We start from the raw sequence: 14,035 nt of genomic DNA, 5'->3' as shown, positions 1-14,035 counted from the left end.
GTTAGGTGTATGTCTTCATTTATATATAATTCTATATAAATTAAATTAATTAAATTCGAATTACACATACATCAATTAATTTGAATTTATATAAAACTAAACATGAAGGCATATACGTAACATTATTTATTTTAAAAAATTCATATAATATTAGATTATCTTTGGTTTATATATATAAGTATTTTACCCATATCTTTACCTCATACATATCATTATTGTATTTCATTATTCTACATTTCTTTGCTAGCTTTGTTACTTTTTGTCATTTTATATTGTGAATATGTTTTCAAAGAACCATATATATACTTAGTTGCTTGAAATTCAATCTATTGGTCATTATTAATGTGAAGCATTCAACAGATTAATAATGGTTTTTACTCCTTATTTAATTTCCATATATAGTTATGTTATGAACAAGAAATAGGATGATTGATATATTATTGTATGACTGTATGTCTATTTTATTGTGCATAATTCATGCCATAAATTTTAAGAAAATGTACAGAAACTTTACTTTTAATTCAGTGAATATCACTCAATTTTTTATTATTAATTTTTTTAACTTTTATTTTTCGAGAGTTTAAAATTTAGATTTTTTTAATTTAATTTAGAATTTAGAATAATAACCAGCAACGATATCGAAGGATAACCAACAAAGGATGAAATTGCAATAGTATCAATAGTATTATTAAGGGGAAAAAGAAGAAAGATGACAAGAATTAGTTTGAAGGCTTGAAGTTATCAAAAATTAATTAGTTAGCAGCCTAGACTACTCAAATTTTAATAATCATCATTTTAGAAATATCAATAAAAAGAGTTGTAATCATTTTGAGTTGGTGAAATAATTAATTTATGAAAAAATTTCACTTCTTTTTTCTGCGAAATATTAAAATGACATTCATCTCTCCTCTATTTTATAAATGTACATTCTCATCCCTTTTAACTTTTAAAAAAACTTCTCTTTAATCCATTTTAAACTTTTTGTGTTAACTAATGTTAACTTTATTCATTTTTTAAGAAAAAATAAATTATTTTTAAAAAAATACTCATTAGCAAAAATTTTATTTTTTATCATTAAAATTTTCTTACCAAAATATCTTTTAATAAATTATTCTTTTATTGATTAAATTGTATTTTAAGAAAATTAATAATTATATTATTTTTTTCTAAAATACCTTTCAATAATTTTTTAATTATTAAATTATAATTTTATCAAAATTTTTGTTAACAATTTTTTTATATTTTACTATTAATTTTTTGATATCTATATATTATTTTAATATTAAATAAAAAATTTTAGTAAAATTATTTTTCAATATCAATATATATTAATTGTTATACATATTAACAGTGGTAAGATTTTTTTATTTAATGTTAAAATAATATATATTAATATCAAAAAATTAATAATAAATATAAAAATAATTGTTAACAAAAATTTTAGTAAAATCACAATTTAATAATTAAAAATTTATTGAAAAGTAGGTATCTTAGAAACAAAATTTAATTATTAATTTTTTTAAAAATATTTTGGTAAAAATATAATTTAATCAATAAAAAAATAATTTATTAAAGAGTATTTTGGTAAGTAAAATTTAATGATGAAAAATAAAATTTTTGTTCATAGGTATTTTTTCAAAAAATAATTTATTTTTTCTTAAAAAATGTATAAAGTTAATATTAGTTAACACAAAAAATTTAAAATGGATTAAAGATAAGATTTTTTAAAAGTTAAAAAGGAGGAGAATGAACATTTATAAAATAAAAAAGAGAAAAGTGTAATTTTAACATTTCATAGAAGAAAAGAGTAAAATTTTCTCTTAATTTATTTATCCATTTAAATAAGTATTAGAATTTAGATTTTGACTTTGCAACAAATTAATTTTTTATCTGCACGGCGAGTTAGCGGATACTTCGAAAAATTATGATAAATGATTATGATTTCTCTATCTCAATTATTATCGATCTTTATATATCATATATCATTATTATTAAATTGTTTTTCTACACATAGCTAATTGAATTTTTTGCTCCAAATTCTTTTTCATTTTTAAGCATAAGACTAGAAGAGTATGTATTAAGATTCTTACAAATGTTAATATTCATACACAAAATTATTAGCCATTAAAATAAATTTATTTAATATATATTTTAATATATACTTTATATGAATAATTAATTTAATAGCTAATTTTTTTTTATATACGTAATATAACTGAAAATCTTGCATCACCTAAGAAATAAGATATTGATACTCTTATAATTTTGCTTTTAAATTTAATTATTGCATTAATTAAAATCTTATCATCTCTTATTTAATAAATTGAAACGATTATTAAAGGAGAATATAATAACAAACGGAGTGTTCAATTTTTTTTTTTAACAAAAGCAATAAAAAAACACACCAGCTAATATTCAAATAAAATAAGAAAATGTAATTATAGATTGTAGGCTAAACCATAACCGTAATATTCAAATAAATATTTTTTCCCCTTTGTGCGAGTGAATAAATAATACTATACTACTAGTATTTATTATCATGTTTGGAGAATACATAGATTATCTTATTTAGGCTGCAGTTGGAAGGAAAATTAAAACTGAAATTAAAAAATAGAGATTAAATTAAATTTTTATATTATATTTGATATAAAATATATAAAATTAAATTATATTTTAGTATTATATTAAATTTAAAATAAATATAAAAAATAAATAATAAATTTAGATCAAATTTAAAATTAAATCATAGTATTTAAAAATATATATTATTAAAATTTTAGTTTTTATTTCTAAAATTTTCAGTCATTTCTACTTTCTAAAAATATTAAAAAAATTAAAATTTTATATTTTAAAATTAACATTTTAATTTCAATCTCTAATAATCAAACAAGAGAACATATAAAAATATCTTCTCATGCAATATAATGTATCCTGCCCATAAACCAGTCCAAATGCGATGAATTGCCCCCTACGGCCTACCATATGGAAATGAATTTTCCTTTATTCTCCATCAAGATTCAAACTGATACACACATATTAAAATAAAAAATATACAACATATAATAAGATTTATATATCTCATTAATTTACTAAAATTACTCGTTATTATGAATGAATAATATAAGAGGTCTGCTACACATACAAATCTTTTTGACTTACAAGTCTTACAAGTTGTTACATATACGAGCCTTTTAATGCGTTATTCAACCGTTTTCTGTTTTCAAAGTGCTACACTCACCATGTACTATGAACGACTCTTCTTCTTCCTCTTATTCCTCTTTCTCTTCTTCCTCCTCCTCCTCCTCCTCTTCTTCTTCGTTTTTTTTTTCGATTTTCATGGTTTCTGAAATCAAGCTTTGAAATCGTTTTGAAGATAATAGAACTTCAGAAATACACCCAAAGGATTACAGAAATACATCCAAAAGATTACAGAAACTACACCTAAAGGATTTAAGAAATACACCTAAAATTCGTTGAAGTACACCTTATGCATAATTCAGAACTCTTTCTCCTCCTCATCTTCTGCTACTTCTTCTTCTTCAAAAACGAATTTAGAGTTTGATGTCAAAAAATAATGGAAATCGAAAATAACGAAAAAAGAAAACATAGAGAAAAGCACGTAAATGAAGAAGGAGAAAGAGAAGACAAGCAACGAAAGAAAAGAAGAAGAAGAGGAAGAAGAACATGCAGCAAGAAGAAGAAGAATGTGCAGTAAAAACATGCAGTAACGATTGAAGAAGGAGAAAGAGAAGGCAAGAAACGAAAGAAAAGAAGAAGATGAAGTGGAAGAAGAACGTATAGCAAAAAAAAGAAAGAGGTGCAGTGAAAACAGTTTGAAGCGTGTTAATATAGATAACTTATAAAGACTTGTATAAAAAAACGTGAAGAATTTCTCATATAATTAGCATGGCCAACAAGCAGATAACGTCATCAGTGTCCCAACCATTTTGTGTTCTATCTCATGTCTTATCTACCAATCATGCAAACATATATATATATATATATAAACAAAAGATTCATAATTAATATAAACAAAAAAAGCATCCCACCATTAACAAAATCAGATCCCTTGTTAGTTTTCAAACTCCATGACTCCATGCCCCTAGTTCCTACTTCCTAGTTCCTACCAAATAAAGAGACACAAAAAACACTATGGCTAGTAGTGAATATCAGGAAATCAACGAGCCTCTTAGTATGCACCTTAGCTCAATAACTCTATTTCCAAATTCTTCTCTTAATTTTGTTTTTTTTTTCCTTTAATTTAGTTATAAAACTTCTGCTGAGTTTATTATTGGTCAGTCCATTGTCCACTAAGACTAAGAAATGTATCTCTAAATTTAATGATTTCTTCGAGAGCTTTTTAAATTGCATTTTTATGTATTTATCATTTGTAACCTTTTTTAATTATTTTTTTAAAACACTTTAAAGTTTAATCAGAGTGTATATATATAGAAGCTCCTTATGTTCTAAATATTAGCAATTCGTTCTCAATTATTTTATTTTATTTTATTTTATTATTATTTCTTTTTTCAGTTCAGAAACAGAAGCTGAGTTACCATGGCGGCTCCGGTTCCTCATGGCCGGAAATATCACCGGATACTTCGCCAGACGGAGAGAATTCTCCAATCGAACAGGTGGCGCTGACGGTTCCAATCACAGACAATCCCTCCCTACCAGTCTTCACGTTCCGTACATGGATCCTCGGAACTCTAGCGTGCGTTCTCCTCTCGTTCCTGAACCAGTTCTTCGGTTACAGAAAAGAACCGCTATCGGTGACGGCTATTTCAGCGCAGATCGCGGTGGTTCCGGCGGGGCACTTAATGGCGGCAACGTTGACGGATCGGAAGTTCTGGAAGGGAACCAGATTCGAGTTCACGATGAATCCAGGGAAGTTCAACGTGAAAGAGCACGTGCTAATCACGATCTTCGCGAGTTCTGGAGCTGCGAGCGTTTATGCGATTCATATGGTGAGTTCGACGATCGTGTTCTACAAGAAAGAGGTCTCGGTGGTGGTGGCGATGATGGTGGTTTTGACGACGCAGGTATTGGGCTTCGGTTGGGCCGGGCTTTTTAGAAGGTACCTGGTTGAGCCCGCTGCTATGTGGTGGCCGCAGAACCTCGTTCAGGTATCGCTCTTCAGGTGCGTTTACTTGCTTCACTCGCACACCTACCACGTTAACGGAAAATTAAAATAAAATAAATTAAAATGAATTCAATTATTGATTTTCCAACCATGCACATTGGATATTCAATATTCCATTCCCGCTTAGGTAGCTACTCCAATGAAGATTTAATGATTATCATCATGTGAAGATACATCATTTTGACCATTAGATGATAGATTGTAAGGCTTGATTTTATTTGAAATAAAAGTGTTATCTTTATTTAAAGTGTTGCTAAATAAATAAGTTATATTTTTTAAACAAGGATCATCATGAAAAGATGTTTTTGGCATCTTCATGAGAGTAGTTGCCTCCCGCTTATATGATCATTTTACTTCCACGCAATTCTTTTTTTTTTTTTTGTGAAATATCACTATTATGCCAGCTATTCTGAAATACTTCATTTTCACATTTTAATACCTGGCTAATAAAAATAAATCATATGTATACCATATATAGTTTTGTATCTAACATGGTCAATTATTTTGAATTTAGCTCGTTTTTTTTAAAAAAGAAAAAATAATTCAACCAATGAAAATGTAATTATTAATTATATATGCTAGCTAAAATACTATTGACCACCTAAATTTGCTCTATAAAAATAAAAAAGCAATTGAGAGTATGGAGTCGACTTTAATCTGTCTCTACTTACTGCTTTTGGTAAAACAAAATGCAAGATTTATATTTATTTATCCATATAACTATATTTTCCATGCATGTTATAAATTGCTTACTGGATATATAGTTTAATGAAAGTTTTAACACGTGTTTGAATGTTATTGCAATTAAACATTCAAGTATTTCAACAATCATATTTATTCAATGATTAATTAGTAAAATTGTATTTTTTTATTTTTATGGTTTCTTAAAATATTTAAGACTTGTTTTTATATACTATCATTGTTAATGCCATAGTAATAATAGATTATTGTATTATTACATCATTATTATAATTTATCATAATATAATCAGGATAATTATAAGCAACTTAATTTATAAAAAAGTAAAACAAATTCTATTATTAATAGCGAGCAACCTTTTTTCATAGTGTAAATATATTTACCAAATATCCAATATATATATAATGTTTTTTAATATGTATTTTATATTTCGATATGTATTTATTTTATAGGATTTTTTTTTACATTTAACGTGCTTTTTTTTTGGTACTGGATTCACCAAGGTAATGAATGTTACCAGCTAAGAAATTTCAGCTCAAGTAATAATCATATCAAATGCATATGTAATATGTATCATTTGAATAATTCTTATTACATCTTACTTGATCAATAATGAAATACTACAATTGACTAGTGCATAACCTTATTGGTTTTCACTTTTCAGGGCGCTGCATGAGAAAGAAGAGAGACCGAAAGGCGGTTTAACCCGGAACCAGTTCTTCCTCATAGCATTTATTTGCAGTTTTGCTTATTATGTCTTACCAGGCTACTTATTCCCAATGTTAACTTCACTTTCATGGATGTGTTGGATTTTTCCCAACTCCATTGTAGCACAACAAATAGGTTCAGGGTTACATGGTCTTGGACTTGGTGCCATTGGTTTTGATTGGTCCAGCATATGTGCTTATCTTGGTAGCCCTCTGGCTAGTCCATGGTTTGCAACTGCCAATGTTGCTTTTGGTTTTGCCACCTTCGTTTATGGCATTGTGCCCATTGCTTATTGGATGGATCTTTACAATGCAAGAAGGTTTCCTATATTTTCTGATGGTTTGTTCATGTCTAATGGTCAAGAATATCACATCTCAACTATTATTGACTCCAATTTTCATCTTGATATGGAGGCTTATGAGAGTGAGGGTCCTCTTTATCTTAGCACCCTTTTTGCCATGTCATATGGAATTGGTTTTGCTTGCCTTAGTGCAACTCTTGTTCATGTGTTGCTCTTCCATGGGAGGTACGTATTAAATCATGCATGTGCTAATAAATAGTTTCACAATTTTATTTTGTTTAAAATTACTACACTTAGTTATTATGAAAGATTTCTGTTTTAATCATATTTTAGTTCTTGAAAGATTGAATAAATAAATACACTTTTTAGTCCGTAAAGATTTTGTTTTAATACTTGAGTCAATAAAATATTAAATACAAATGAATACTTTAGTCGTTGAAACATTTTATTAGTAATTACTGAAACAAGTGTCTTTTTACTCATTTAAATAAAGATATGCATTATAATTGATGCAGGGAAATATTGCAGCTAAGTAAGTCTGCCTTTCAAGAGAAGAAGATAGATATACATACTAAGCTCATGAGGAAATACTATAAACCAGTACCTGAGTGGTGGTTTATTTGCATTCTTGTCATCAACATTGTTGCCACTATATTTATATGTGAGTATTACAATGATCAACTCCAGCTGCCATGGTGGGGTGTGGTGTTAGCCTGTGTTGTTGCCATATCATTCACACTTCCAGTTGGAGTCATTAGAGCCACAACAAATCAGGTACACCCTTAGCTTATTCTACACTTTTTTTTCCTACTTACCTCGTACACATTTCACTATTGTATTTCGTTATTCTATAATTCTTTGCTTTGTTGCTTGAAATTCAATCTATTGGTCATTATTAATGTGAAGCATTCAACAGATTAATAATAGTTTCTATCCCTTATTTAACTTCCATATATAGTAATATTATGAACAAGAAATAGGATGAAGTTATTTTCTATTGTATTGTGCATTTCATTCCCTAATAACAACTACCTTTTCTTTTTGCTGAGAAGGCACCTGCTTTGAATGTGATAACAGAGTACATAATTGGATACATTTACCCAGGATATCCTATTGCTAACATGTTGTTTAAAGTGTATGGCAATGTTAGTATGAAGCAAGCAATTTTCTTCCTCCAAGACTTTAAGCTTGGTCATTACATGAAGATTCCTCCTAGAGCTATGTTTTTTGCACAGGTTTGCACACCCAATCTTCTTCAACCTAAACAAAATAGACAACTAATTACTCTGATATTGAATAACTGAATAACTGCATTTTTTTTCTATTAACAAAAGTTTTTGTTGAAATTACACTTATTCAATATAACGAGTGAGTTTTCAACCTCATAAGAAATTTGGCTTATATATTTTTAACAAAGCAGAATGCATTATTTGTCCACTTTTGCTGAAAATGCAAGCCATATTTCTTACAATATTACCCTTCAATTCTAATAATCTTTTCATGTAATTCTGATCCCTATTCTGTGATTGCCTTATATGTCTTTCTTAGGTACTTGGCACCATCATAGCAGCATTGGTGCACTTAGTAACAGCATGGTGGCTTATGAACTCTGTTCCAAACATTTGCAACAGAGAGCTTCTTCCATCAGGCAATCCATGGACATGCCCCAGTGATCACGTATTCTACGACGCGTCCGTGATCTGGGGCTTAATAGGACCTCGGAGAATCTTTGGAGATCTTGGACACTACTCAGCCATAAACTGGTTCTTCTTGTTTGGTGCAATCGCTCCTTTCTTAGTTTGGTTATCACACAAGGCATTCCCAAGTAAACAATGGATTAGACTCATAACTGTGCCAGTGATTTTAGGATCACTAAATGAAATGCCACCTGCTACAACAGTGAATTATTCTAGTTGGGTTCTTGTTGGATTTGCATCTGGGTTTGTTGCATATAGGTATCACCGTGGTTGGTGGATCAAACATAATTATGTGTTGTCTGGTGCACTTGATGCTGGGTTAGCATTCATGGGGGTTTTGTTGTATTTGTGTTTGGGAATGGAAGATATAAGCTTGAATTGGTGGGGTGGTAATTCTGATGGATGTTCATTAGCTTCATGCCCAACTGCTCAAGGTGTTCAAATTAAAGGGTGTCCTCTTTACTAAGTGTTGTAGCAGTAATCAAATCTATTTGCTGCAATTTATCTGTAATGAAAACATGATGTAAAGATTAATATTTCTAAATAGAGACAGAAAAAGAATTGAATATTTTTTAATTTTTTGAGTGTGAAAAATCCTAAAAAAAATGTCAATACTATTAAATTAAGGTTTGAACTTTATTATGTCATCACGTTATATAGAAAGTGACGGATATATGTCAAATAATATATTTTTGTCCAAAGTTATGTTTTAAAACAATAAGCTCTATTTAAGCCAACCAAACTTGTTTTTCCAACATTATTTTCATTAATTAAAATGGAAGGCAAAAAGCTATTGTTATTTATATAGAACTTGATACAAGGTGAATTCGTCTTAGGGTTTTAGTATTTCAAGTTTTTTTTTTTTTTTATGTAAAAATAATCATTTGTCATATATTTGTATAAATTCTATAAAATTATTAAATAACAAATTTCAATGTTTCCCAGAAAGCTAAACAAAATAGCTTATGTTTTCATCTTCTTTTACTATATACTAAAAGACAATAATTTTTCTTCCATTTCTAAAGCTTGAACTCATGTGAATTGATTAAGAACTAAATTATTACACTTTTGTAAGCCATTTTCCCCCCAACTTTTTTCTATATCTACCTATATATCTATAGAGTACATATATTGATATATAACAATTTTCGTTAGGATTCAAACTTGATACAAGTTTACTTGTTTAACCATTAAATTATAATTATTTTTTGTTTAATATTGTATATTTGTATCATCTAGAATATAATGGTCTAACAAACACGAATTCTAGTTACTATTAGATTAAGAACTTTTATTGTAAATTCATCTTATTAATTACAAATCCAAAAATAATTAAATGTGATCAAACTTCTTGTAAATTTAACCCGGCTCAACTTTTTTCTGACTTTTATATTAAGAACCCAATCTCCTATGTTAGCGGGTCGGGCCCACAATCTTTTTTGTGTAAAAAAAAAAAACAGAAGAAATGATTTCGAATCTCGTTCTCGCCCCCAATGCGAAATAGCTGAAACCTGAGAAACAGTCTCAGCTTTTTTGTTTCGAAGCATCGAAAGATCGAAACCCTAAGGTCCCCAAATTCTCAAATTCACAATTCAAATCTCATTCTCGCCCATCATCAGGTTCTCGGTTGATATTCCATCGCTGATTCACCGTTGCCGTCACCTCGCCATTGTCGTACTAGCCGGGATTCTGTTTCAGGAGTTCGTTTTCCCATTTTCCCTTTCTTCTGTTGTATTATTAGGATTATTCTACCATATGATTGATTGTTTTAAAGTATATATAGTGCAACGAAATGTAGCCAAATAAAAAACTAAAAATAAAAAAAAAAACGAAGAAAAATTTCTTGTGTTTCAAGGCACTAGGGTTTTTAATTATATGTACTGAATATCTCTAGCTGTTACATTTTTAATGCATAAGTTCAAAGTTGGATCTGATTCAGTAGCTTGCATCATGTTACTTGAATACTTGATAATGTTTCATGGCTAGTGATAGATTTCTTTGCTTTCGAGGGACCTTGAGATTATGATACTAGCTGAATATTTTGATATAACTATCTGCATACAATTTGTATTCGTTCTATTAAGAACACTGTTATTTTTTCTATGCCAAAGATGATGGTGTATCCATAACTTGAATATTTGAAATTCTACATGCAGATTTTTCTCTCTTTTTTCTTTTTAATTACGAAGTTATTTACTTATGTAGAGTATGATGGCATAAGGTAAAAATCAAGACCGAAGTTTTGACTATAAGAGATGTAGAAACCAGAATATGCACATTACTTCTTCAATTCTCAAGCCCCTAAATTGATTTGGTTGCTTGAAAATGGAATCCGAAGGTAACCCTTCATATTTCCCTTTACCCTTGATTTTTTGTTTTGAGTTCTTAAAGTTGCAACAATGTTGTTTTTTTTTTTTGCCTGAACTTATGTTATAGCACAAAAGGGTACTGTAAACCCATCTGCAATGCTGGCCTCGCTGCTTAGTAGGAGAGCCAAGCTCCACGATGAGCTTCGCAGCATTGAAAAACAGGTAAAATTTTCAATGGTTGCTTCTGGGGTTTTTTTGTTGCTTCAAAACACGGGTAAAGGAAACTATTTCTCAAGATATATGGTCGCTTTGTTATTTGAAGTGTATATCAAAGTTCTATGATATCAATTGGAAAAAATGGCATCTATCCTAAAATTGGATACTTACGCTGGCTAAGGTTCCTCGCTAATGCAGCATCATAACAAGAGAAGAAGACACAAAATTTGTTGTAATATGATCCGCCATCATTTATATGCAGCACCCTGTCTTTATTCTCATGATAGACACTAGTGCTAGCAGGATACTTTACAGAATATTAATCCCATCACTTGTCCAGCAATTTCTTGTTCACGCTGTGCAGTTAATTCCAATTTTATTGTAAGTTTCTTGTTGAGTTGGCATGCAATGATGCACTCAGGTGCAGTATCTTAGATCATTGGCTGCTCAAATTGGATGCTTGTCTTCACTAACATGAAATGATTTAATGAAGTTAAGCTCTTTGAAGGACCTTTTACATGGTTTCTAGCCATAACGGGCTAACGTTTTGCCATTAACATAGGTTTATGATATGGAGACAAGTTACTTACAGGATCCTGGGCAGTGTGGAAATGTATTGAAAGGATTTGAGGGATTCTTGTCTTCCTCAAAGAACACTGCACTGTACGAAGTTTCTTCTATTTGGCTTTCCTATTAAATTTTGTTTTGAAATAGTCAATGTAATATCAAGAAACCCATTCTTCAGTCTCTTACCTTGTGAAGTTTATTTCATTTCTTCTGAGCAGTAGTAGCTTCTATATTTTATATTACAATCTTTGATTCTAATAATCCGTAGGAAAATAGGATGGGTAATGTGTGTTCTAGAGTGAACGATCTTTTATGCATAATTAATAGTTGTGTCTATCAGGAACCTATTAGAAAGACTAACTCATGAATTCTGTTACTAACTGCTAAAAATCCCGCCTTGAACAAGGTTTATTTTCCATGTTTGTATATTGAATGCTAAAATTACACGCAATGGGGTTTCATTCATAGGTGTTGTCTAATATATCTGAGTTCTATGTAGTAATGAATTTTATTGAGGGATCTGTTGCGCATCTCCATCTGTATCCTGTAGTATATGGCATGCCATTTTTAATTCAGGATTATACTCTTTTGACCAAAGTCTGTGGCTGTGCATTTAGAACTTTTTATCATGGATGAGTTAATGTGTACACTTGCATGTTCTCCTATTCTTTTTTCATTTTCCCTTCTTTTTGAGATATAAAAGTAATTGTATCTTGGCTTATGCTTGTTGATGTAATGATGTTTGTATGACATTGTTGAATCTATTTTTCTTCATTACAGCTTGAAGCGGTCTAGAAAGTTTCATCCTGAAGATAGGCTCTTTTCATTGTCCTCAGTTACCTCACAAGCGGTGTGTTTCTGATATTTAGTGATTAGCAATTCACGAATAGAGAAAAAGGATTCTACCTTGCTCTAGTCTACATTAAACCTATGTCATATATGATTAAGAAGTTTAGCTAATGAGCCTAATCTTATGGTACCATTCTTATCAATTTGAGACCCAAAAAAACTATCTCAGAGGCAATATTTATGGAAACAATAAATGAATTTGAAGCTTGGTTCATTTTTTTTTCTTTTCAAGTGTCGGCAAACTTTTACAAATAGGTTATTTTCTGAGGTGAATTCTATTTTCACTTGGTGTATTATAGGCAGAAGAGCTTGCAGCTGGACGAGATGGTGAGTTCATATAAATGTTCATCTCAATAACTTCGCAGCATGAATTTTATTTCCTATTCACTGTATTCTGTTGGTGTCAGATGGGAGATCTGATTTTGGTCCTGGTCGTTCAAAAGGCGGAGGAATTTATGCACATGGACCGTAAGCACTTAACCAGATTATCTTTGATCTCGATCCTATTGAATTAAGCATGTTGCTATTTTCTTTTAGAATTATAGAAAATTTGTTGCAAGTCCTGGCAAATAGTTATATGTTGGATGAGCTAATATATGTGTATGTAATCCATAGGGGTAAACCAAAGAGGGGAAGAGGCGGACCAAGAGATGCAAAGAGACTAAGGCATTCAAGTGATCAAGACTTTGATTATGAAGATGATCCAGATTTGATATTTTGACTGAGAATGTTCGTGTTAAGTTTTCTATTAATCTTAATGGGAAGATTCTGTTCTGATAGGTAGCGTTTAGTTTCTACGAGAGACAATGGGGATAGAAATAAGGTATTAAGATTCAAGATAGAAATCAAAGACTCTATCATATTTAATGGATGTGTAGTTGGTGCTCTCTAGTTGTGCGCATATGAACTATTGATAGTTCTTTTGGCAAGTTTATGACAATGTTCTTTCTAGTGTTATTTGTACAAGGGGGAAATATTTTGCAAAGACATTTTATTCAGTAAAATATCCATGCTCTAATATGAACTGATTCAGATCTGATTTCTATGAATTGAGTGATTTAATTGTTTAATTCATAGATCCGCCAAAAAATGTTTAATTAACACTTCAATGATGGTATATTTATGGTTCCCGATTATAATAAACAAGTTAAAATAGACGTGCATACGAAGCTCATGAGAATATATATTTATAAACAAGTTCCTCAATGGTGATTTATTTGCATTATTTTGATAAACATTATTATCTTTATATGGAACCTCACTATATTCATATGTGACAATGTGAGTATTCTAATGAGTAATGATCAACTCCAGCTACCATATCATCCGTGATTTTTTCTCCACATATGCGACTAGGGTTGAAAGTGAGTCAAGCCAGCTCATGAGCTAGCTCAAGCTCGACTCGTTAATAGTTCGATAAGCTAAGTTCGTGAGCTAAGCGCTTAGAATTGAGCTCATAAATTAAATAAGTCGAGGTTAAGCTTGGATAAGCTCAGCTCATTAGCTCGTGAGCTGACTCAATTATATATATATATATATATATATA

The 14,035-nt window shown here is 29.9% G+C and overlaps 2 protein-coding genes and 1 long non-coding RNA gene across 3 annotated transcripts; 2 read left to right on the top strand and 1 right to left on the bottom strand.

Moving 5' to 3' along the window:
* Nucleotides 1–3,074: 3,074 nt before the first annotated feature.
* LOC140183749 (uncharacterized) lies at nt 3,075–5,242 on the bottom strand. The gene is made up of 2 exons (XR_011879657.1): nt 4,557–5,242; nt 3,075–3,537 (listed from the first exon to the last, which is right to left on the bottom strand). It is a non-coding gene; the product is annotated as an uncharacterized lncRNA (long non-coding RNA).
* Nucleotides 3,924–9,124, top strand: LOC112796561 (oligopeptide transporter 7). The gene is made up of 6 exons (XM_025839070.3): nt 3,924–4,192; nt 4,534–5,140; nt 6,507–7,076; nt 7,367–7,625; nt 7,904–8,086; nt 8,400–9,124. The coding sequence occupies exons 1-6, from the start codon at nt 4,153–4,155 to the stop codon at nt 9,012–9,014; spliced, it is 2,274 nt and encodes a 757-aa protein (XP_025694855.1). The 5' UTR covers nt 3,924–4,152; the 3' UTR covers nt 9,015–9,124.
* An 842-nt stretch (nt 9,125–9,966) lies between these two features.
* LOC112796553 (uncharacterized) lies at nt 9,967–13,507 on the top strand. The gene is made up of 8 exons (XM_025839057.3): nt 9,967–10,248; nt 10,754–10,886; nt 10,985–11,079; nt 11,636–11,736; nt 12,421–12,490; nt 12,789–12,816; nt 12,897–12,957; nt 13,105–13,507. Exons 2-8 carry the CDS (start codon nt 10,874–10,876, stop codon nt 13,208–13,210), a joined length of 474 nt encoding a protein of 157 aa, XP_025694842.1. The 5' UTR covers nt 9,967–10,248; nt 10,754–10,873; the 3' UTR covers nt 13,211–13,507.
* The last annotated feature ends 528 nt before the right edge of the window (nt 13,508–14,035 follow it).

The sequence above is a fragment of the Arachis hypogaea genome, chromosome 1, assembly GCF_003086295.3.
Source record: "Arachis hypogaea cultivar Tifrunner chromosome 1, arahy.Tifrunner.gnm2.J5K5, whole genome shotgun sequence".
NCBI classification, from domain to species: domain Eukaryota; kingdom Viridiplantae; phylum Streptophyta; class Magnoliopsida; order Fabales; family Fabaceae; genus Arachis; species Arachis hypogaea.
Note: the sequence above shows the minus strand (reverse complement) of the source record. Positions and strands in the feature narration are given on the sequence as shown.

Excerpts from the sequence above, each read along its gene's own strand:
- LOC112796561 (XM_025839070.3), top strand. The coding sequence starts at position 4,153 with ATGGCTAGTAGTGAATATCAGGAAATCAACGAGCCTCTTA. Across the intron at positions 7,077-7,366 it reads GTGTTGCTCTTCCATGGGAG|GGAAATATTGCAGCTAAGTA; the intron begins GTACGTATTAAA and ends TAATTGATGCAG. Across the intron at positions 8,087-8,399 it reads GAGCTATGTTTTTTGCACAG|GTACTTGGCACCATCATAGC; the intron begins GTTTGCACACCC and ends TGTCTTTCTTAG.
- LOC112796553 (XM_025839057.3), top strand. Across the intron at positions 11,737-12,420 it reads TCCTCAAAGAACACTGCACT|CTTGAAGCGGTCTAGAAAGT; the intron begins GTACGAAGTTTC and ends TCTTCATTACAG. Across the intron at positions 12,817-12,896 it reads GCTTGCAGCTGGACGAGATG|ATGGGAGATCTGATTTTGGT; the intron begins GTGAGTTCATAT and ends TGTTGGTGTCAG.